The following is a 22935-nucleotide window of genomic DNA, read 5'->3' as shown; positions in this document are numbered from 1 at the left end:
GCTGCGCGGCGGCAGGGGGCGGGGCGGGGCCGACACGTCCGCCGGGCGATCGGCGGGGCCGGGCCGCGCGCGGCGGCGCCATGAAGGACTGCGAGTACCGGCAGATCCCGCCCGGGGTAGCGGCTCCGGGAGCGGGGACGGTCGCCTCGCCGCCTCCACCACCCGCCGGCCCGGAGCGCTCCGGTGCGGCCCGCCGGCCCCGTCGGAAGTGGGAGTGTTCCCGGGCCGCAACCGCTTCTACTGCGGCGGCCGCCTCATGCTGGCGCGGCACAGCGGCGTCTTCGTGCTCACCCTCGGCCTCATCTTGGCCACCAGCGGCCTCTTCTTCGCCTTCGAGTGAGTCCGAGCTGCCGGGCCGGGGGCTCCGGGCAGCGCCCCGGGGGCTGCGGGGTGTCGTGTCCCCCCCTCTGCTGGGGGTCCCTCTGGTGTCCCCCCATGTGCTCGGGCCCCGAGACACCCCCCCCCGGGATCGGGCCCCCTTCTCTGCTGGGGTAAAGCCGTGGGGGGTCTCTGAACAGCTCCTGTCCCCCTCCTTGAAGCCCCCTGGTTTTGGGGGGGCCCGAAACGCGCCCACCCGCTGGCATCCCACTCGCACCCTCGCGGTGGGTCCCCCGCCCACCTCCCTCCCCACCCCGTGGCAGCCCCGATGTCCCTTCTCCTCACAGCCCCCCCGCCCCCCCCAGCCATTCCCCCGCTGCACAGCCCCCAGACCCCCTTTGCAGACGGTCTCTGCTTCCCCTTTGCCTGTCCCCGGTGTGTTTGTGTGGGGGGCAGGAGGGGTGGGCAGGGGTGACACTGGGCCATGTTTGCTTAGTCTGGCTCCAGGAAGAGGTTTAGCATCTTTCCAAGATCTCCTCCTGGTCTCTAAACGCCTCCCCCAGTCTCCCCTACTGCTACCGAGGGGAGAACTGGTCTGGAATTGCAGCCAGAAAGCCCCCAAGACTGGTGGACTTGATCCATAGAGGCGGCAGGAACAGCGTTTGTGTTAAAGGTGCCTGGTAAATGGTGAAATTCTTTGGGGTCCCACCTCTGCCCTCATTGTGCAGCAGTATCCGGGGAAGAGGGAGCTGCATCTCCCCCAGTCCCCGTTGCTTTAGGAAAGCAGGCCCTGGGAATCTCACTCCTGCACCCCAAGGGAAGGGAGAGCCGAGAGCACCCCGTTACGTCCCGCGCTGCCCGGAGGAGCCAGGGAAGGAGCACCGTTGGTTACGGACACCTCCAAGGGCTCCTGCCATCCTGCCTCTGCCATCCTGTCTCAGGAGAGAGGGGAGCTTGTTTTTCCTGCCGCTGCATGAAGCAGGGCCATGCCTGCCTTTGGATCCCGGCTTTATCTCCGCGAGTCTCAGAGCAAAGCTGCCCAAGCCTGCGGGCGGGGAGATGAAGGTATTTGATCGGATTAGAGGTTTGGAGAAGTCAGATGAGCTGAAAGGGGCAGGCAGCTGTGGGAGGCAGTAACGGCATCCCGACGCAAAAACTCCATTCTTAGTGCCGTCTGTGCCTCTCTGCCAGCTTTCTCTGCTGCATCTGAAACCAACGGGCAGCACGGGCACAGTAACTGCTTTGTATGGGGCCAAGCAGAGGGCATCTGCTCTCCCCTCCCTGCTTGCCTAGTCACTCTTTCTTGGTTGAAGATGCCCTGGGGCTTTCCAAGTTGTTATTTTAGTGGTGTGCTGCTGTTGCGTGGGTTATGGTTTGCTAGACGTATGGCAAATACATCTTGCCTGTGTCTACAGTTCGTGTTTTTTGATGTGATTTCTTGTTGCCTGACAGGGGAAAGCAGCATCCAGAGATTCTCCCAGAAAAGGAGGGGCAACAAAGCTCACGTCTCTCATTTCAGAGACCTTTCTTGTCCCTCCGTCAGGGAGATGACCGAGGGGCTCGGCAGAAGCGTTGGTCTCAGGCCGAAGGGGGTTTTGTTGCTTGGTGGCTGCTTTGTTCTGGACAGCTGAGCTTAGGAGTTGAAACAGAAGTTGCTTAATCCTCTCAAACTGCCTCGCAGCCCGCAGACATCAGGGCTCGAGCAGATTGCCTGGGTGCTTATCGGTGCTTAGAATAGCAAATCCTCTGCGGAGCGAGGGAGCGGAGGGGTCTCCGGCACCACGCCGTGCGAAGAGCTGTGTTCCTCGGCCGTCTTCACCTGTCGTGCTGCCAGTAACAGAGCTGCTCCGATGTGGAGTGCGATCCTGTCTGTGGAAAATCAGCCCCAGGTTGTGGCACATTGAGCCCAGGAGCGGGCATCGTCTGCTGAGACGCCCGGTGGCTTGTCACAGTGGTGTCAGCGCTGCAATGTCCCCGTCCAAACATCTGGCACACCACGGAGGGCACCCGAGTCATCCAGAGACAGCAAAGCTGCGTTGAATCGAAGCCAAGTTCCCTCTTGGCTTCACATGTTGGACCAAACGGAATGGCATTCATGCCAGTTTCTATCCCTGCTTGGCTTGAGGTGTTTCTCCATGTGTTCTTGGTGCTGCTGTTGTAGAAGGTGACCAGGCTTTGGGGCAGCTGATGGGTTTTTGAAACACGATTCTGGGACTTCAGAAGGGCAAAGAGGTTGCGTGCGGCGGCTTCTACTGCTGGTTTTGTGCCAAAGACCCTGTCCTCCCAGTGCTGCTCCAGTGTTTTCTGGGCTGGGTCTTGCTGTTCCAGAGGTCTCTGCGAAGCAGAAGTGCTTCAGCCTGCCACCCTGGGATAATTCATGGTGTGTAACGTCATTGCTGATAGCCAGTTTGGTAGCGATGGTTGTTAACAACGCGATTTTTTTTCCTTTAACAGCTGCCCCTTCCTTGCCCGTCACCTGACCCTGGCCATCCCCATCATTGCAGCCATCCTCTTCTTCTTTGTCATCAGCTGCCTGCTCCAGACAAGCTTCAGAGACCCAGGTATCCTGCCCAGAGCCACTCCAAGTGAGGCTGCAGACCTGGAAAAGCGGATCGGTGAGACTTCTGTTCCCTCTGCTGTGTTCGGTCGAGTGCCTGCCTGTGTGTGGGGGTGTGTGTGTGCACCACACACATTTCAGGCTCAGTGAGCCTCTGGAGAAAAGGCCAGAGTATCAGATCATGAGGCTTGACGGTGTCTTATGAGTCCTGGTGAGAGAGGTCTTACAAGCTCTTCTAGCACAGCAGGCAGTGCCTCGGAGAGGTTCTGCAGAGTAGCAGGGGTGATTTTCCTTTCTGTTTGTCCCGTCGCTTTCCCAGGCACAGCCCTGGGCAGTGGGTTTGGGCTGTACCTGTTCCTGCCCTCGGGACGACACTGGATTGGGCAGCTCCCAGAGCTCAGGGGAGGGAGGGTTTGTGGCATCGGTGTCCTGAACACGGATATCATGAGGGGTGACAATGGGCCATGTTTGCTCAGTCTGGCCCTGGGAAGGGGTTTAACATCTTCCCAAGATCTCCTCCTGGTCTCTAAATACCTCCCCCAGTCTCCCCTCCTGCTACTGAGGGGAGAACTGGTCCGGAATTGCAGCCAGAAAGCCCCCAAGACTGGTGGACTTGATCCGTAGAGGCAGCAGGAACAGCGTACCAGCGGCTGGGGGAGCACAAAGTGCCCCTTCAGAGTCTCACTGCCAGGCTCTTGAAGACCAAGCCAGCGTGTCTGTGCCGCTCCGTAGCGGGGCATTAGTGTCCTGGTCCACGACAATTAGTTACTTGAAATGTTGTCCAAACTCAGAGGAATCTGACCCTGCAAAATACGGGTGGTGAGGACGTAGGATGATAGCAAATCTAATGTGAGACAGCTTGAATCTGCCCCACTGAAGACAGTTTCAAGGCAGTAATTGTACATCTGACTGAAAAAGCGTTTCTGAAATATCCTCAGAGTGGTTATCCGTGTTTCTATTTATAAGTGCCTAAAGCAGTAATCTGGCTGCAGATGCTGCCTGATGTGCCAGCTGTTACTGTTAATATAATCCACTTATTATCCTCTTAACATGCTCACTGTTGCATCTCTTATTTTCAAAGACTTCCCTGGATTTGGAAAGGTGCTCTTTTAAGAGTAACTAAAATAAGGGAATAACCCCCAAAACTGCAGATGTGATACAGAGGTTTTCCAGCTCACACTTCTGCTGAGCAGAGAAACAGTCTCCAGCTGCCAGTCCCTGATGAATAGCCAAGTGCCACCACACACAGATGCAACTTGCAGTGTCCCTAAAAATCCTCAATTTCGACCTTGAGGAGGCAGAATCCTCTTGTGCTACTACCGTACACGTGGCAAATCCCAATGAAATCTGCCTGGAGCACTTGAGACCTGCTGGCTGTCCTCTCCCGCTGTGATGGAAATGAGTCCCTTGAGCCCGGCGGTGCCGGTGCCGCTGGCTCCGGCTGCGGGTTGGCGAGTTGTGCGCTGGCAGGGGACACTTCTGCTGAGGTTACCCGAACGTGACCGTCTCCTGGTTTCTATAACTTGGATACGAATGGAAGAGGAGGAACCACACGTGCGTTACCAGATTGTGTTGCCTCCTTGTGTTGTGATCCGTTAGACACGCAGAGATGAGCTGGTGTTACTGGGCGCGCTAACGCGGCTGCTTTTATGGTCACCATTTATGAATTGCTTTATGTTCTCAAAGCGTTGGGCAGATATTGCTTCCTCTTGGCATCCCAGCAGCATTGCCGTTGAACAGACAAGGAGAGGACATAAATAATGCTGCGAGGAGCTGACTGGAGTTGCTGGCTGCCCACTCTGCAACAAATCCTGCAGGCTGAGCTGCCTCTCTGCTTTTGATTCCAGTCAGGAGAGTGCGTGCCAATTCCTTACCGTGCCAGGAAGCAGCTCGGTGTGGTATGGGGGTTTGGGTTTCACCTGCACCAGTCTGACTGTCCCTCCTTGCCCTTGCAGACAGCATGGGTACCTCTACCTATCGCCCGCCGGCCCGCACGATGGAAGTGGTCATCAACAAGTACGTGGTGAAGCTCAAGTACTGCTACACGTGCAAAATGTTCCGCCCTCCTCGCACCTCTCACTGCAGTGTCTGCGACAACTGTGTTGGTAAGCACGGAAAGTGGAAAAGTGCTCCTTTCTTCTGTGTGTGTGTGTGTTGGACTCCATGTCTCTGCTTTCCCTGGTTCTGGGAGGACTGTGCCATGAAACGTGGTTAAGGCCTCTATCACACACAAGGTTTGCTGCAGACTGCTTGTTGTCCGTGGCCTTGCTGTTACTAGGCCGGTAGAGGCACCACCATAGATGCTGGTTGAACTCTTCTGTGTTCTCTTGCTGTGCCATCAGACTGGTGGGGCAGCCGGGCGTGAGCAGAGACCTGAAGAAAAGTCTCTGATGGCTCTACGCAGGCATGAGACAGCCACAGAGGGGTGGGCAGGGATGTTCCCAGCACAGCCTGGCTGCACCGGGGCAACTTGAACTGGCAGCAGGGTGACACGTGGTTTAGGGACGTGCCCAGAGAGTTTACTCCTCATCTCCTCATGCGACTGCTCCTGGTTGTGCACCACGTGGATGTGGAGGCTGTGCTTTACGCTGTCTGCTGGGGCAGCCCGAGGAGCAACCGACTTGTGAGCAGTCACAGGCCCCCAGGACTCTGCTTAAGAAAAGAAGTTTGGGAGTTGCCAAGAATTATGTTTTTGGGGATAGCTGTGGGTGGCTGTGACTCCTCCTTAGGCCGGAACGGCTCGCTGGAAAGCGGCCGTGGCTGGAGCAGTGTTTGGAGAGGAGTTGTCTGGGGGAGCGGACATGTGCCTGCTTTGTGTGCAATGGGTTTTGTTCGCACTGGTGTCCCCTGCAGTCCTGTTACTCTGAAATGAGCAGCCCTTTCATTACAAGCCAGGCAGGAGCGTTTCCGGACAGGCTGCACCAGCCCTGGGTTCCCAGGCAGTTTCTGTGGTTTTAGAGGCGCATCTTTAGAACTTTGAAAATTTATTTTCTGCCCTGAAGAAGGCGGGGGGAGCTGCCACACAGAAAGGGAGCAGCGATGCTGCGGGCGCACACCCAGTGCTGCTGGGTGCTGGAAAAACTGCCACGTTCTCCCTGCTGTCTTTCAGTTTTAGTAATGGTAGATGTTACCAGTCACAAGACTGGTATTTAGGCAGGGCTTGGTGAGAGGAATGGTTGGACCTTTGATGATAAAAAAGGGCATGTGAGCAGGCGGCAGTGCTCTGTTGAAACTTCTTGCTAACGAACTGCTGCAGAGGGGTTCTGCTCTCAGGGTGGTGGGTGGAAACTCGATTTGTAGCTCCTGGTTTTCGGACGCTCAGCAGAGCTCGTTCCGTTACGGGGTGCGAGGCAGCAGGAGTCCTCACCATGTCCCTTTGTTTCAGAGAGGTTTGATCACCACTGCCCCTGGGTGGGCAACTGCGTGGGGAAGCGCAACTATCGCTACTTCTATGCCTTCATCCTCTCCCTCTCCTTCCTGACAGCCTTCATCTTCGCTTGCGTTGTCACCCACCTCACTCTGCGTAAGTACCGCGGGCGCTAGCGGCGGTGCATGCCATTCTCCTGGCCATGAACGACTTGAGGCAGCACTGGGTCACTATTCCTGTTGGACAGAGAGCGTGGGAGGGGTCTGCTTGGTTCACACCAGGCTTTTCGGTGCAGGTGGCCTGAATAAACGGGGTCTCAGACTGCAGGGAATCACAGATCCACCCTGCACCGCGCTGCGGAGAGACCTTGAGTGCCAGTTGCTGGGTTATCCCCTCCAGAGCGAATGAGCTGGTGGGTGCATCCACTCTTAACCTGGTGGGGAAGGTGACTTGCCTGTCAGCCCCAAATCTCCTGGAGCCGTGTCTGTGCGCTGACATTTCTGCAGAGTTACAGACTGCAGATGTTTCCCAGGCAGCCAGGCAGATCCATATGGCCCACAGCGGGGTGGCTGCGTGATGGGAGTGAAGCGTTGGCTGGAGATGCAAGGCTGCCCGGTGTGACGTCGTTCCGTGTCTTGTTTTGCTTTGCAGGCTCTCAGCGAGACGGATTCCTCATCACTCTGAAGACGACACCTGCCAGATATCCTTCTGATGCCGTCGGCCGCGCAGGCTGTTGGGCATTGGTGCAGCAATGCTGATTGTGTAACAGAAGCACAGTAAGCTCTTTGTAGGGTCACCTTCATGTACTTCCCACAACATAATTTAGTCCCCTGGCTACCTGGTTGGGGCAGACAGGCACCTCTTCATCTGTAGGCTGGCAACATCACAAATTGGGAAGACCTTTAATTCCTTATTTAGTTCACTGCCAGGAACTGAGAGTGGGTGACAAACTTGTTTCCTAGTTTACAAGTTTACATGGAAGGGGAGTGGCTGGAGCAGGCTGTGCCTTGGTGGATGCCTGCAGAGTGGCACAGGGAATGGGAAGCTTGCTGGGATGTTTTTGTGGCCCAGTATGTGTGGTCACAGCACATACTTCCCAAAACAGTCTTCTGCCTCTCCTGTAGTGGACGGTGTCCCTGCCCATGGCAGAGGGGTTGGTACTAGATGATCTTTGAGGTCCTTTCCAACCCAAACCATCCTATCATTCTATGATTTCGTTCCCTGAGACTTCCTTGACTTTTTTTTCACTGTGCTGGAGCTGGTGATTTGTTTTTTCTCAGTCTGGTCTATTTTGGGCCTCTCAGGTTTTCACACTTACTTAGTCGCCTCCAACCTGACAACGAACGAAGATGTAAGTACCTGAACACTTGTCCTTCCGCAGGGCCAGCCCTGGTCCTTCCTGAGCAGAGGTGAGGCTTTCGGGGCATCCTTGGCTGCCTGCCTCGATGCAGTATCTCGTTAACGCGTGCTGCCTGCATCGCCCGTGATAACCCACTGCCAAGCAAACGGCCCGTGCCTGAGACATTGAGGCTGCAGGTAGCTGAGCGGGGGCAAAGCAGCACGCAGCAGCAGGGCACCGGGCAACACGTGTTGCTTGGCAGCGTCAGGCTGTGGGAGTCGCGCACTGAAATGTTAGAAAAGTCATGTGTGTGTTTTTTCCAGTCTGTGTGTGACCTTGCCTAAAATTAGGAGTTCTGAGATTAAAAAAGAAAGGCTGGCCCCAGAGATTTATTTCAGTGTTGGGCTGGGACATGGGTGATCTTAATTCAGCGTCCCGCATAACCACAGGCTTCCCTCGAGACCCTGGGCAAGTCCCTTCACCTCTGCCAGTTCCTCATGTCTCATAGGCAAATAATGTGCAGACATCTCCTGATGAGATTTACCCCAAAGTCTGGAGCGCCTGCAGACTCCAGGGGCCAAACCAGCACCCTGAGCTGGGCAGATTGTACGGAAAAGCAGGATCTGTCTGATCCTCGGAATCTTAAATTCACCCTTCTGGGCAGAAGTACCTATAATCCTTGCTGGGAGCTTCCAGCACTGCAGAAGGCAGGTTTGCATCCTTTTTTTTTTTTTTTCCCCTCCCTCTCCTTTCCTCTCCACCTTTCTGTTACGTGCAGAGGTGCTGGTGGAGATGCGTGAGGCTGCGTAAGCGAAGCTAACGGAGGTCGCACCATGGCACTGAGGGCACCAAGGCCGAAGCATGTGGCCCGTTGCCTCTCTGGCTGCGTTGCCCACCTGGTGCTGCAGCTGGGGAGGGGAAGTAAAAACAAAAGGAGGAAACGTAATGGCAAACAGTTCGCTGCAGCCGGGGGCCTGAGGCCAGGTATAGCGTCTGCCCCCTCGTGTGCGCCTCCGCTTGATGTGACCGAGGCTTCGAAACCAGAGTCCCACCAGCAGCTGCTCGGGGTGGGGACAGATGAGATTGTTTCCTCCTGTCGCAGCGTGGCCTGGAATCCCCCTGCTGTTTGTTCAGCCCGAGGAGCCCAGGAGGGACCATGGGCTGGAGCCCTGCTTTGATGAGCCTTCAGCCTAATAAAGAACGAGGGGAGGAGGAGGAGGAGGCAGCTGGTGTTGGTGACAGTGACATTGAGAAGTTGCTGTGCAGCACGGGGAGGGCACGCTGGAGCTTTCTAGCTGCAAGGGTGAACCTTGGCAGAGGCAGGAGCAGCGTATTGCTGTCTCCTCTGGCCGCCTTTCTGCAGCTGTCCTGCTTGTTCCTGCAAACGTCCTCCCTCTCTTTGCTTTGAGACAAGCCTTCCACCTCTTGAGCCACGATTTGAACCGAGTCCGTTGTCGTGTAACTATCCGCTGTCACGTATTTCCTGTCTTAATCTGCATGTTCCTTTCCCTTTCAGATCAAAGGGTCCTGGTCAAATAAGAGGGGCTCAGAGTTTGCCAATCCCTACAGCCATAAAAGTATCCTCACAAACTGCTGTGCGGTGCTGTGCGGACCGTTCCATCCCAGGTAAGAGCCTTTGACCTCCGTGGCGTTGGGAATTGCGTCCCGCTCTGCGAGAGGAGCCTTGGAAGGAACAGATTTATCACGATTCAGGGGAGACTGCGTCAGCACAAGCACATCTGCTCCCATGATGATGGAGAAGGAATTCCCCAGTTTCTGCAGAAAGCAGCTGGAGAAACGTATAAGAGATGGAACCGTTGCTTCTGCTGCGTTGGGGCTTGGCAAGTTTGGGTCACTCGTAATTGTGTCTTGGAGCTCGTGGATAAGACACATCCTGCGATTCAGTAGTGGGGGAATAACGGCACCAAAGGGCTCGGCAGCAGATGGTAAATAGTGGCAGGACTTCCTAGCATGTGTTTTTCCTCCTGTCCTCTGAGGATGGAGCATCGTGGCGAGCAGCCAGCAGAGAACTGCACGAGGCAGTGTGAAAACCCGGGGATTCACCAACGCTTGGATTACCCGGAACGCTTAGTAGCGTCCTACCAAATGTTCTTAGCTGTGAGTTAACCAGGAGCGACGTTCAAACCCGCGTTTGCTGCGGGTATGAGGGAGCTTTGGGCCCGGAGCGCGGTACCTGCAGGTACCTGCAGCACAGGGTGATCGCTGCTGTGTCACAAGAGGGTGCAATTGGGCAGAGTCGGGCCCTTCACGCTGCACTGCAGGAGTTGAGGACCTGCCCGCTGGCTTGGAGCTCTCAGCTCATCTTAGGGCATGTGGAGATCCTTGAGACGAGTTAATTCACTGGATCCAGTTAGGATTTATGTGGAGCATCTCAGAGGTGCTAACTCGGTGTGACACAACGGCAGGGGAGGGTGTCAGGCTGTGTAGCCAGACTCAAAGCGTGTTTTACACTTATATCTGGTCCTGCTCTCTGAAGTACCCCCAGACTTTTTTAGCTTTCAGAGGTGCCAAAATGCCAGTGCTGCCACTCAAGAGATGGTAACTCTCTGGATTCAGGGAGCTGAGCTATTTGCTGGGAGGTTGTGGGGAGAATAATGTTTTACTCCAGCTCTTTCCTCATTCGTGTTGTTTTCCCGTTGCAAAGACCTTTCGCCAGTTCCCATTTGGGTTTGTGGTGACCCAAAGCTTGAACTGCCTCAAGGCTGTCTGGTGGCTCGTGTGATAACTGTGTGGTTTGTCTAATGGGCAGGAAGCTGTGTTATCCCGTGCGCTCCTGCTGATGCTCTGGTTAGTGGTTCCCACGGGGAGAGCCCTCTCTGTGGCTTGAAGAATCCGCGAAGATGGGAGCTCACGTTTCCTTAACTCCTCTCCCCTTGCGCCCTTCCCTTTCTGTTTTCCAGTTTGATAGACAGAAGAGGATTTATCCAGCCAGATGTTGGGACCCCATCCAGTCCCAAGAGTGAAATCCCTTCTTTTGGAGCCAAAACTGACACCAGCATGGTAGGAGGCATTCCCTAGCAGAGCTGTGATGTAGCCCAGTGCCTGCTGTGCCTGCACCTCACTCCAGCCAGTACCTTCCCCTCTTACCATCTCCCCAGCCTCAGGCGGGGCAGCCCTGTGATCCAGAGCTGCCAAAGACTCAGTCGAGCCATACGTTGCCTTTTTTTTTTTTTTTTAACCTTATTTATTATTTTTTGTTTATTTGTTTCACTGTGATGTGCCTGTCTGGACTTTTGACTGATAGAGCCCGACAGCATGCAAGACCCTCAGACTTGTGCAGAAAGCAGGGGGTTCCTGCTGCACCTGGGAAGCGAAATAGGTCTGGGGAGCCACCAGACCTCTGAGTCCGGAGCATCTGCTCCAGGGAATCGCTGTGTTTCCTGCTGGGAGTGATGAGGTGGGCCAAGGGTGGGGGGTGGGGACTGCAGACGGTTCCCTCTCTGAGCTGGGCTGTCACGCCTCGTCTTCTGGGCTGGTGGAGGTGTAAGTTCCGTGATATCCCTGTTATCTCCATGAGCACCCCCTGTTCCTCTGTGCCAACCTGGAGGTGCTGTTCTGCCTCTTAGAGGCCAGGATCTCACCTCGGCTGCTGCCAGAGCAGCTTTTCTTTCCAGAAGCTGCTGTGCCTTGGTAAGTTGGGGTTGTTCAGCTGGGAAGACTCTGACTCCCAGCAGATGTGGAAGCTAGCTGGATGTCCCAGCTGCTGGTGATGCTGTTTTCTGGCTGGTCATTGAGGGGGTGCTGAAGAACTCTGTGTTTTGGCCGTGCTGGTCAGTAAGACAACATTTTGCAGTAAGGACACAAGTCAGGATGACCCTCCTTTTAACGGGGAGGAAGGAACACGCAGCATTCTGTGGCTCTCGTTACGAGATGCTGGTTGGCAAGGCTACAGCTGTGAGATCTGGGAACCTTAGCTTGCCAGGGAAGTCTGGTTGTGTCCTGTCTGTAGGAGACCTGAAAGGCAACAGAAAGTGGGTGAAATCCTGAGGGTCTCGCCCTTCCCAGGTGGAGTTTCACAGCGGAAGCAGTGAGCAGGTGCTGGTCTCTGATAACCTCACGTTATGCTCTAGGTTTGGGTTTCTGGCCAGCAGACAAGCAGGGCTGTCCCTGGCACTTCGGGAGTGATTCCCGTGTGCCTGGGCGCATCCCGGAGCATCGCTCCGTGCCTGCGGAAGCACGGGAGAGCCAGGCTGGGCGGCCAGCTCTGCGTTACTGACACTGGAGCGTGCGTAGAGGGGAGTCACAGACCTTGTAGCAATACTTGAATCGTGTTATTAAAGCTGCTGGATATTTTTGCACAATTTGTAGATTTATTTTTGTTTTCTTCCATGTAGAATGTTTCTATTCGGTGCAGGTAGCGTTGTGCATGTTAGCACCGGGGCGGAGGTTTTGTGTTGAGCCACCTGGTGAGGTTTCTGTGGGTCAGACGTACGGATTTCAACCTCTGGCAGAGGCAGCTGACCCACGCTGCCCGGGGAGGCTCCGGGTGTTGCTCTGCCAACTGCCCCAGCCCCGCAGCTTCGTGCCGTCCCACAGACCAGGTGCTTTAGCACGTTGCCCGTGTTGCATCCACAGAGGCCACCCTGCCCTTCCCTCCCGCTACTCCTGCAGGGGTGTCCCAGGGGGCTCGTCCCTGCTGTCGAGGGGCCACAGCGCTGCCGTCGAGGGGCAGGCGTGGGGCTGGGTGGAGCCGAGCTGTGCAGAGAGGGTCTGGTGCTGGGGAGAGAGGAGCGGTGGCGAGGGGTGTTACCAGGGGCCAAACTCCTTCCTGTTTTTCTTTAAACCGGTTTCCTTTGTTACTCAACCTAATAAAATTATATTTTTAAAGAGTTAATTGCTTGGGTTATTATTTTATTCCTTTAAGAGAGAAGAGGGCAGGTGTCTCAGTGTTTAACATCTGTCAGGTGGCAGCTGGACTCTCTGCTAAGCCCAAGCCTTGCCTGGAAGCTCTTAGAACCTCTTGCTGGAGCGAAGGGATTTTCCTGTCCCACATCTCCAGGCTGGGCAGGGTCTCATCCACTCGCCAGTCCCCTTCTTGCAGAAGCCGTCACCTCCAGCATCCTTTCCCCACTCGCCTCGCTCGGGCCAGGGCTGTACCCGGTTCTCTGGTCCCCGTCTCTAACCCAGCCCTCTCCGGCCCTACCAGCAGGTATTGAGGTGCATAATCTCTGGTGTCTTCCCAGGAGGATGCCTGCCAGGACTTTGCCATTTCCTGCACAGCCTGACGGGATTTGCCCCTCCGTGGACGTTAGCCCTGCTTTCTGAGGGTTAGCTGGTAAGAAAGCGCTTTCTTCTCCCCGTCATCCACTCGAGTGCCTCATCTCATCTCCACCGCATGACCACCTCTGTCCATGGAGCCCATCACCCTCCGGTTGCATAGACGTCCGTGTGCCCCATCCATCCCAGCAGCGCGGGGGCTCGTGGCAGGGGGGTGCCTCGGCAAGGAGAGAGGGAGGATTTTCCCCCAGCTTTGTGCCGGGGCTCGGTACGAGATGGAGCCGCCTGGTCTGCGTGGTGGTGCCTGGAACACGATGTGGCTGAGGGTTGGTGACGCCGGGCTGTGCCGGATGGCGCGCTGCCGTGGTTTGCACTCAGTGGAGCTGCTGTGATGGGCATGGAGGAAGCCCCCAGCTGATGCAGAGATTTAGTGTTTGGAGGTGTGGCCCGAACAGAGGAGTTGAAACCTGGAACAGGTTTCTAATCCCAGCTCTGACCCACTCAGACCATCCCTCCCCTCCCTCTCTCTGCCTGTTTCTCTGTCTCTTAACACCAGGTTCCTCCTCTGCCGTGCCCATGACCGCGATAAGTTCCTTCCAAAGCACGTTGCAACAAAGCCCTGCTTCACTTGTGGGCTGCGGAGCTGCCCCTCTCCCTCCTACACCCCCATGTCCTCGCCCTCCCTGCAGCACCCCCCTGAGCTCCTGCCTGCTCCAGCCTCGGCAGCAGCATGGAGGAAGGCTGCCGGCACTCTCCTCCATCCTTGACTGTCTCCTCTTTCTGCCACCAAGCCCGGGTGTTCCGTTCCACTCCCTGCTGCTCCTCACTGCTGCGTTTCTGGCACTAACCCTCTCTTTCTCTTCCTCCTCTCTCCTCTTCCTCACGCCGGGTTGATCCAGTATCAAGCTCCCCAGCGGCCTGCAGCCCTCTGCTTCTCGTGGAGCACCCTGCAGGGAGCCGAGACACCGCGGGCAATGCCCGAGACCACAGCCATGACCACCACGAGTGCCTCCGCTCGCCAGGGCTACGCAGCTGCGCCTTCCTCCCTCCCGCCGCGAGAGAAGGGGGAAAGCGGCCGCGCACAAGGAAAAGCTTTTCCAGCCCCGCTCCGGGAGCCGGGACGGCCGTCCCGCGGGTTCGAAGCTCAAAGCCATACAGCCGTCCCACCCGAGTGCAATAACTGGAGTTCCTGCTGTCCCCTGCTGCCGGACGGACTCGCGCAGCCGAGCCGGTGGCTCCCCGTGACCACCAGCCTTACCCCTGGGAAGCCGTCCCCCCTCCCGTAGATGCTGGAAGATAGCGGTTAGCGTTCCAGCCGGCTTTCCAAACAAGCAGGCTTCACGCCAGCCGAGCCACTGGCATTACACGCCCAACCCCACCAGCCCCTCTCCGAACTGTGTCCGTGTGTCGGAGGACTCTGCTCTGCGGGCAGGAGTTAGTGCGTGGTCAGAGTTTATCCATGAAACCCCCCCCGGCCACCTCCCCCATTCCTGTTTGTCGTAGCACAGCTCTAGTTTTAGGGAAAGGGGTTCAAGCCCCGCAGCACCGTGACCAGCCGGCGTTGCTGGAGGCTGCAGCACAAGGCTGGGTGCTCCAGCACCCAGCACCCGCATCCTCCCAGCACTGCCGGACCTGGGAGCTGCGCCGTGGGGCCGTGCAGCCAGGCCTGACCCCCAGTCCAGCGTAGAGCCCAGTAGGATTCACCATCTATTTATGCCTTTTACTTTTGTAACAAATAAAAGTTTCTCCTATTTACTGTACGCCAGCGTCGGGCTGCTGCTTCGCCAGTGGAGGGGGGAGCTGCTCCCCGCAGCTCGTGCCCGGGCATGCCGGTGCTGTGCCGGGCAGGAGAGCCGGGCAGGAGATCCGAGCAGGGCTGCACCCCTCTGCCATGGGCCACGAGGCTGGGAGCCAGGAGGTCCCTAAACTGGCACCAATCGTGGCCTTGGGGCGAGTCCCAGCCTCCCAGGGCTCTGCACCCTGCTGTACAGCGTGACGGGCACGAGCCTCACTCCGGGGCTGGGGAGGAGCGATGGGCAGTGGCTGTGGGACTGGGGGGTGCTGTGAGCACCCCTTGGCCAAACCGGTCCCTGCTACAGTGCCGGGAGCTGGCAGTGTCCCTGGGGGAGCAGCAGGGTTGGATGGGTGAGGGCAGAGTGGGCTGCGAGTGTCCTTCCAATGCCCATGGGAACGGCAGCCTCATCCTCCGCCTCCCGCCTGCCATGGCGGAGCCGCTTGAGCGCCCAGCCCTCCCCGCCGGCAGCATCGCCAGCTCGGCTCGGGGGATGGGGTACATGCGCTGGCCTGGGCAACATCCCCCAGGGCTGGGGCTAAGCAGGGTATCCCCCCTCCCCGGGATGATGCACCCATGGGTGCTCCGTGAGGTGATGCTGCAGCCGAGCTCACCCACAGCCTCCGCGCAGCAACCAGGGGCTCTTCCCTTCACCCAGCAGCTGATTTTCACGAAACCAGTAGAGCAGAATGTTTTTGCAGTCCTCCTCTCAGCCCATCGCAACCACAATTTGGCAGCAGCTCAGCCCGGCTGGCAGGGGCTGCCGGCAGACGCCGGAGCCGAGGCTGAGCCATGGCACACCCCGAGCCGGGCTTCCCGTCCCGCTGGGGGGTCCTGCTGGGGCCCGGGGGTTCTCCCGGAGCAGGACTGACACGGAATGATTAAAGAGCCCAAACGCAGCCGGGCTGGTGCGGGATGGGCCGAGGGTTTGCAGCTGGGCTGGCAGCGAGCGCTTCACCGGGGCTGGGGGCTGCGGACCCCCACCCCATACAGCTTTGCTGGGCGAAGGGGCTGGAGCTGCAGCCCAGCTCCCATCCGGGACGGCTGCCCTGCGGTTTTGCCAGGGAAGGAGGTGGGTTGTAGAGGGCTGGGTCCATCGGGCAGCCCGTGTGGCCCCCAGCCCCTCTCCAGGCAGTGCTCTCCCACCCAACCGCTCCTCCAGGAAGCGCCTTTTCCCGACTCAGCGGGGCACAACCTGCCCCCACAGTGGGTCACGCTCAGCGAGACGCGGCACATGGTGCAGCTCCGGGGTGGGGGGACACGGAGGGGCTGCAGGGAGGGGGGACACGGAGGTGGAGCTGGACCCCCTCGTGCTGCCACTGGTGCCAGCCCCTCGATGGGTATCCCAGAGCCACCGCATGCCCCAGGGCTTGGCCACGGAGGGGGTGAGCAGCCCCCAGTCCCCCTTGCCAGGGTGGGGAGGGAGTGATATGGAGGCTGGGGGGGGGGTTTCCTGGCTTCATGGCATTGGGAAAAGCATCTACAGCTCTGTCTCACATCCTCCATCCCCAGCATCTTCCACCGCCCCCACCCTGGGGGACCCGAGCGAGATGGGGGGGGGTGTGGGATGACGGGGACGTGGCGCTCGCGGCCGGGGGCTGTTTGCAGGGATGAGTAAAGCAGCGAGTCACGATGACAAAAAAGAAAATCAACCTGGTTTTGCCTTGGCCGGTGCCCCGGGTGCCCGCCCCACCCTGCCCTTCCCGCATGGCTCCCGCACACCGGCAGATAAGGCCGGGGCTGGCACGGGTGGCGGGGCCGGGCTTCGCCAGCGCCCGGCGTGTGGCAACAAGTCGAGAGTGAAACTGCAGCGCAACGCGAAGCGCAGATCCTAATCGGGGCGGCGCGGTTCTGCCGGCGGCCCGGCACCGGCAGCCAGTGCGTGGCCAGAAAAATTAAAAAAAAAAAAACAAAAACACCCAAAAAACCCTAAAACAATTGAAAAAAACACCCCAAAACTCTTCAATTACAGCTTAAGGGGTGAGAAAAGTCCCTGGCGAGATGCTGGGGTGGGGAAATTTAGCCCTGGGCGGGTGGGGAGTGATGGGGGAGCCCCGAGTTGAGAGGGGCCGAGGGTCTCCCGGCCGCTGCCGGATCCAGGCTCGCACCGATGGTGCCTCCCCCACCACGGGAGTTTTTTTTCTGGGAGGGGGTCAGGCCGGTCCCGCCACGCAGCAGCTCGAAGACACGGGGCGATGGCGCCCGGCTTTGGGGCGGTCCCTCCCGCGGCGCTGGGGCGCGTTGCTGAGCCTCTCTGCCTCAGTTTCCCCACCTGTGGGAATAAGTACCTGCCCGTCAAGACCTCTCAATTACCAACGAGTTAATCACCATATAAAGTCGACAGTGATATGATTTTGGGGCGGGGGGGAGGGGAAAGAAGCCATTTTTACAACCGGACACACCCTGTGGCCCGTATCTCCGGGGTGGGGGGGTGGAAGACCTCCCCTTCCAAGCACTTTTAGCAGTGGGATGGGTGTCCCCTCGGTCCTGGGGTGGGTGTTGGCTGTGGGGAGAACCCCCCTCCGCCCCAGGGCACCCATGGGTGCTGCACCCACCGCCGCCCCCAATCCCCGGGCACCCATGGGGAGGGCAGGGCGTTGGCCGCCCCCCTCGCCCCTTCCTCAGCGCCCAGCGCCCGCGGGCGATGATTCACGGCAATTTTCCTTTAAGGCCGGGCTTGGCGTGGAGGAAGCAGAGGAGGAGGAGGAGGACGACACTCCTTCAGCCTCGCTGGCTCCTCCCGCTCTCGCTCGAGGCTCCGACGCTCAGCCAAAAACGAATCCCGGCGACCGTGCTCGGCAGAGGCTCCGACGGCTCCCGGCCCCGCTCCTCGCCCAAGCGTCTGCCCGCGCCCAGCGCTCCAGCCATGGCAAAGAAACCACCAAGTGCAGAAGGCCAAGCTGGCCGAGCAGGCTGAGCGCTACGAGGACATGGCGACTTCATGAAGGCGGTGGTGGAGCACGGGGACGAGCTGTCAACGAGGAGCGCAACCTCCTCTCCGTCGCCTACAGAACGTGGTGGGGTGCCAGCGCTCGGCGTGGAGGGTCATCTCCAGCATCGAGCACAAAACCGAAGAGGGGGACGACAAAGCGCAGCTGGTGAACGAGGTATCGGGAGAAGGTGGAGAGGGGAGCTGAACGGCGTCTGCAAGAACTCCTGGCCTTGCTGGACAAGTATCTCATCAAGAAGGCGAGCGATGCTGAGAGCAAGGTCTTCTACCTGAAGATGAAGGGCGACTACTTCCGATACCTGGCCGAGGTGGCCACCGGCGACGACCGCAAGAAGACGATAGACAACGCCCAGGAAGCCTACCAAGAGGCCATGGACATCAGCAAAAAGGAGATGCAGCCCACGAACCCCATCCGCCTGGGCTGGCCCTCAACTTCTCCGTCTTCCACTACGAGATCGCCAACGCCCCCGACCAGGCCATCCTCCCTGCCAAGACCACCTTCGACGAGGCCATGGGGGACCTGCACACGCTCAGCGAAGACTCCTACAAGGACAGGCACCCTCATCATGCAGCTGCTCAGGGACAACCTCACGCTATGGACAGCCGAGTGCGCCGGAGAAGACGGTGGCGAGGCTGGCGAAGAGCCCAAGAACTGAACGGCCCCTGCGGAGCCGGGACCGGCCCCCACCACCCCACCCTCCAGTCCCTTCGGCACCTCTTTGTGGTTTTTTTTTTTTGGTTGGTTGGTTTTTTTAGGTGTTTTTTTTGGGGGGGGGTGGGGGAAGGCATCTCGGCTCCCCATGGTCTCCCCAGCCTGGATGCCAGGAGTGGGGGTGGCTTTGGCATCTCTCCCCCTTCCCTCTCCCTCGTCCTCTGCTCTGTGGGAGAGGGAGGGGGGGAAGGGACGAAGAGGGGGGGGTTCCTCCATCCCAGAGGGCTGCCAGCCCCCACTATTTAACATTTTGGGTGGGGAACCCAGCCCGCGCGTGCCGGCTCCAAACCCCCATTCCAGAGGGCTGGAGCTGCAGCGGGAGGAGGTGAGGGGCTGGGATGGGGTGAAAGTGGAGGGGGGGGGGGCCAGGCAGCCCCTTCCCCATTCTGGGCGGGGAGGGGGGGGGCGGAATCACGTATCACCAAGCCTCTGTGCATCTCCAATAAACCGTCTCCTGCACCCCTGCCTCTGCTCTGCCTCGTCTCTCCCCCGCGCACGTGTCCGGGCAGCTCCCCACCGCCGCCGGGCACCCTCTTCGTCTCCCACCCACCAGGACTGTGGGGAACAGTGGGGTCCCCCGGATCTGCAGCACCAATTTGGCTGTTTCCGATGCCCCCAGCCCTGCGATGGGTTTGCAGGGCGCACAGGGAGCCGCGTCCATTGGCGGCTGTGGAAGGGGTGAGGGCTTGGGCAGGCCCACGCGGGTGCACTGAGGTCCCCAACCCCATGGTGGGGTGTCCATGCCCTCGCGCAAACCCACGGTGCCCAAAACCCGTCAGCGAGGCCCTTGTGCCAGTCCCGAGGGTCCTCCCCCACCAGCTCTCCTCTGTGTCCAAAGGTTGGGGGGTGGTGGTGGGAGGGGTGTCCCCAAAAGCAGCGTCGGGGGGGTGTCATCGGGTGGGGGATGTCCCCATCCAGGTCTGGACGAGCTGGGGCGGGCAAAAGCTCAGCAATTCTGGATCTGGCGCCCGGCCACGGCGAAGGGCGCAGCTCACGGAGCACTGCCCCCCCCCCCCCCCCCGCCAGCACGAGTTTCGACATGAACAATAATTACCCTAAAACACAGTCCCGGCACCCTGGCTATGAGCTCATCAGATCAAGCGCAGCAGGGCTGGGCAGGAGCGGCCTTTGATGGGAAACGCCGGGATGCCGGGAGGAAACCGCGCCGTGACTCAGGACGCGCCACCCCGGTTCAGAGGGGTCCCCAGTTAGGGACGTGGGGGACACGCCAGTCCTGAGACCCGGGATGGCCAAAACCTGGCTCCTGCGGTGCCAGCAGCTTCTGGGTTGGGGAAACTGAGGCATGATCACAGACGTGACCCTGATGCGGCATGCAGGGCTCGCGGGCACCGGGTACAAAGCCCACGGGGCTGCTTCTCCCTGCGCAGGGAGCAGCCTGGGATGTAACGAGGTTTGCAAGGGCTCTGCCGTGGGAAAGCGCTGGCTCCTGTGGGAGGTTGGGATGCACAAACCAGAACCTGTTCGCCCGGGATGGGACACGTCATCAGGAGCAGAGCTGGGCACGGAGCCCAGCTGAGGCGATTAACCCCTGCCAGGCCCCCCCCCCTCCACTCCTTGCTCACCCCCCAGGCCCCTCCCATCCCACCATGGACTCTTGTAGAAGCCACCTGGGGTGCTGCCTTGGCCCCGCGTGGACTGGGTCAGCGGCCCCGGCAGGTTGTAATTTGCTCAGCAGGTCCTGGCTGAGCTGGGGGGGCCCCCGGCGATGTCGGGGAGCCCAGCCGGTTCCCCGGGGGGAGGCCAGCGAGGGGCCTTGACGCTTGGCCTCCGCCCGGCCCCGAGCGCTCCCAGCCTGGGAACCAGCCCCAGACCTGTAATTAGCCAAATCGGGGCCGACCGACGTGAAAAACGAGGCACTGGCCCTTGCTGGCCCTTGACCCGGTGACGTGGGGACATGAGCAGCCTGAGCTGGTTGAACTGGGGGGGGCACATGAGGTGGGAGCTGGGGGTTGCTGGTAGCCAGTGGGACCCCAATCCCCATCCCTGTCCCCATGCTGGGACACATGGGACGATGCTCTCAGCACCCTGACACCGCAGAGGATGAGGCTCAGGACCCAGCCCAGCTCATCCCTTGGCCCTGCTCTCTCGACCTCCCCGCAGGGCTCCGTGCCCAGGGCCAGGGCTGGCCGGCTCCTGGCTGCTCGGCACGGCCGGCTGAGGCTGGGCCACTGCCAGCACGTCCCTGGTGTCACAGCACCCAAGGGAGACGGCACTGGCTGGCACTGGGTAGGCACCCTAGGGTGCTGCCTGGCTTGGACTGGTTGCCTGGTCTGGGGGATTTTTAGTATTTGAAGAGGCTTTTCACACCCTGCAGAGAGCATCACTTGACGGGAACGCGCAGCCTTTGAGCAGGAGCCCCACGATGGAGCCAGCAGCCCCCCCCGACCTTTCCTGGGGCAAACACTGCGGGGTCACGCTGGCTCCTTCCTCTGGATTTTAACCCATCTTGTCCATCCCGCAGCCCCGGCGAGACGCCCAGCACAGGGTCGAGCCCCGACCCTGCATTGCGATGGCTGGGGGCTGCCGAAAACGCTCGGCATTTCATCCCAGTAACCACACTTGCACGCGGTCTGATCCAGGCACTGTGTTTTCGGGGTACAGAGAGGGACCCTGCAGCTGCCTGGGTGGGGTAACCCAGGGCTGGGGTGCTCTTGCCTCCCCATCAAGCAGCTGCAGTGCCACTTTGCTGGGTGGGATGTACAGCCAGGGCTCTGGAATGGTGGTCTGGCTGCAAGGCAGGGGTTGGGGCTTGATGCGATGGAGGGGACCCAGCAAACCCCGTGGGGCTCAGTGGTTGCATCCAAGCCCAAACCCCTCCATCCCGAAAAACACGACCTGCCACATTCGGTCTCACCCAGGAGGTCCCATGCGTGGTCAGGGTGGGCTTAACCTCTCCCAGCACTGGGTTTGGAGGGGCCAGGGCAGGTAGGACCAGCCTGGCCACCCCCAGGGATGTGCCTCAATTGGGGTGACTAATCCTTCGCCCCGGCCGATTGCTCAATGGGAGCGACAGGAGCCAGAGTGTCACCTCCCTCAGCCCGGGAGCCTCGGTGAGGCCGGTCCCCTCCCACGGGGGGACATGCGGGTGCAGGAGCCCGCTGGATTTCTACACCAGGGTCTGGCCTGGAGCAGTGTCATCCCTGCTGAGCCCTGAGTGTCATCCCTGCACTCAGATCAGCCCCTGCTTTCCAAACCTGGGCTGCCAAGAGCCCCGTGGCACAGAAACGCTGCCCTTTTCAGGCTGCAGCTCCTTCACACCTCAGCATAACTCCAGCTTGACCCAACAATACCCTTTTAAGCCACCAAATCTCTCAAAAAGTCATGAAAAAGCCACCATCAAATTCACTTTTTTTTTTTTTTATGAGCACTTCTACCACTTTAGAGCAACTACAGGGCTCAGACAACCAGGACAAGTCCACAAGACCCCGAGTCAAGGATGGAGTTTCAGCTCTGGTTATGGTTAGATCGGCTTCCAGACCTCGAGCCCCAGGTAACACCGAAACGCAGCCGCCGGCTTTCACCCAGGATCACCCAGGGAAGGCTCTCGGGAAGCGCTCCGGCGCTGACAGCAGACAGAAATTTGACTTTTATATTTGAAATGTCAGTGTAGCCTTTCATTGTGAGCTGATCCGCTTAAAGCACAGGCGTGTGCGTGCTCATGGAAGCGTGTGTCTTCGTCCTCCTTCTCCCCCCGAGCTCCTCCTCGTCTCCAAATCCCGGTCTGCTGCAGGCTCTGCTGAGCAAGACCCCACTCGCACTCGGATTCACCCGGCTGGTGGTGGGCAATCGCTCAGCCAAGGGGCAAACCGTCCTGGAGACAGAGCTCTTTACGTCAGGGCTTGGGCGAGCGGCGATGCTGAGGTCTGCGCAGCGAGCCGGGAGTCTCGCCGCTCCCGTCCTACGGGAGCTGCCGGGAGGCGCTCGGAGGGCTGCTCCGTGTGGACACCTCGCTTTCATCACCCCGACCTTCCCGATCCGCCGCGCCGATGGGGTCAAGCTGCTGCAGGCGGGGCTGGGAGCTGCTGCTGTCCCTGTCAGGAGCTGCAGCGGGCCAGGAAGAGAGGAGAAGCCCCAGGATTTGGGATCTGGAGAAGGTACAGGAGAAAGAAAGCCCAGAAGCTGTGGCTGCCCCATCCCTGGAGTGTTCAAGGCCAGGTTGGATGAGGCTTTGGGCAACCTGGTGCAGTGGAGGGCGTCCCTGCCCATGGCAGGGGGGTTGGAACTGGGTGATCTTTGAGGTCCCTTCCAACCCAAACCGTTCCGTGATTCCATGATAAAGAGGAAGGTGGGTGAGGGCAGACAAGGCAGCTGCTGGGAAAGGCCCTACATGCAAACGATGTTCTCCAGCCTCCCGCTGAGTCACACTGGTCTTCTTAATCAAAAGCTGACAAAAGCCGAGCTTGCAGTTTGCCGGCGCGCCGCGCGCACACTGTACGCTGGCACTGGATAAGCACGCGCCAGGAGTGACCTGCTTCCACCTCCCACCGCTGCTCTCCCTCCAGCCAACGCTGTGTCTTCTCCCAGGTGGATCATGGAGGGACACGACGTGGCAAACGCGGAGCCGTTCTGCCAAGCACACAAAGCGCCAGCTGCCGTGATGTTGCCACCCGAGGCTCTGCGCCCTCGGGCCTTGTGAGCACT

The 22935-nt window shown here is 59.3% G+C and overlaps 2 protein-coding genes across 2 annotated transcripts; both read left to right on the top strand.

The window, feature by feature from the left end:
* The first annotated feature begins 223 nt into the window (after positions 1-223).
* On the top strand, positions 224-10884 carry ZDHHC18 (zDHHC palmitoyltransferase 18). Its single transcript, XM_086625974.1, has 8 exons — positions 224-336; positions 2773-2933; positions 4831-4980; positions 6261-6398; positions 6894-6942; positions 7491-7593; positions 9098-9207; positions 10503-10884. The coding sequence occupies exons 1-8, from the start codon at positions 257-259 to the stop codon at positions 10618-10620; spliced, it is 909 nt and encodes a 302-aa protein (XP_086482100.1). The 5' UTR covers positions 224-256; the 3' UTR covers positions 10621-10884.
* Positions 10885-16806: 5922 nt separating this feature from the next.
* SFN (stratifin) lies at positions 16807-18217 on the top strand. The gene is given in 8 exon segments (XM_086625896.1): positions 16807-16895; positions 17367-17542; positions 17545-17583; positions 17586-17618; positions 17621-17718; positions 17720-17975; positions 17978-18114; positions 18116-18217. Coding segments are annotated over 8 exon segments (930 nt in total).
* Positions 18218-22935: the final 4718 nt, after the last annotated feature.

The sequence above is a fragment of the Tauraco erythrolophus genome, chromosome 24 (assembly GCF_009769465.1).
Source record: "Tauraco erythrolophus isolate bTauEry1 chromosome 24, bTauEry1.pri, whole genome shotgun sequence".
Classification (NCBI taxonomy): domain Eukaryota; kingdom Metazoa; phylum Chordata; class Aves; order Musophagiformes; family Musophagidae; genus Tauraco; species Tauraco erythrolophus.
The sequence above is the reverse complement of the archived record's forward strand: the minus strand, read 5'-3'. Positions and strand labels throughout refer to the sequence as shown.

Bases quoted from the DNA above. Each gene is read 5' to 3' on its own strand.
- ZDHHC18 (XM_086625974.1), top strand. From the start codon at position 257: ATGCTGGCGCGGCACAGCGGCGTCTTCGTGCTCACCCTCGGCCTCATC. The intron at 337-2,772 runs GTGAGTCCGAGC...TTCCTTTAACAG, and splicing joins GGCCTCTTCTTCGCCTTCGA to CTGCCCCTTCCTTGCCCGTC. The intron at 7,594-9,097 runs GTAAGTACCTGA...TTTCCCTTTCAG, and splicing joins ACCTGACAACGAACGAAGAT to ATCAAAGGGTCCTGGTCAAA.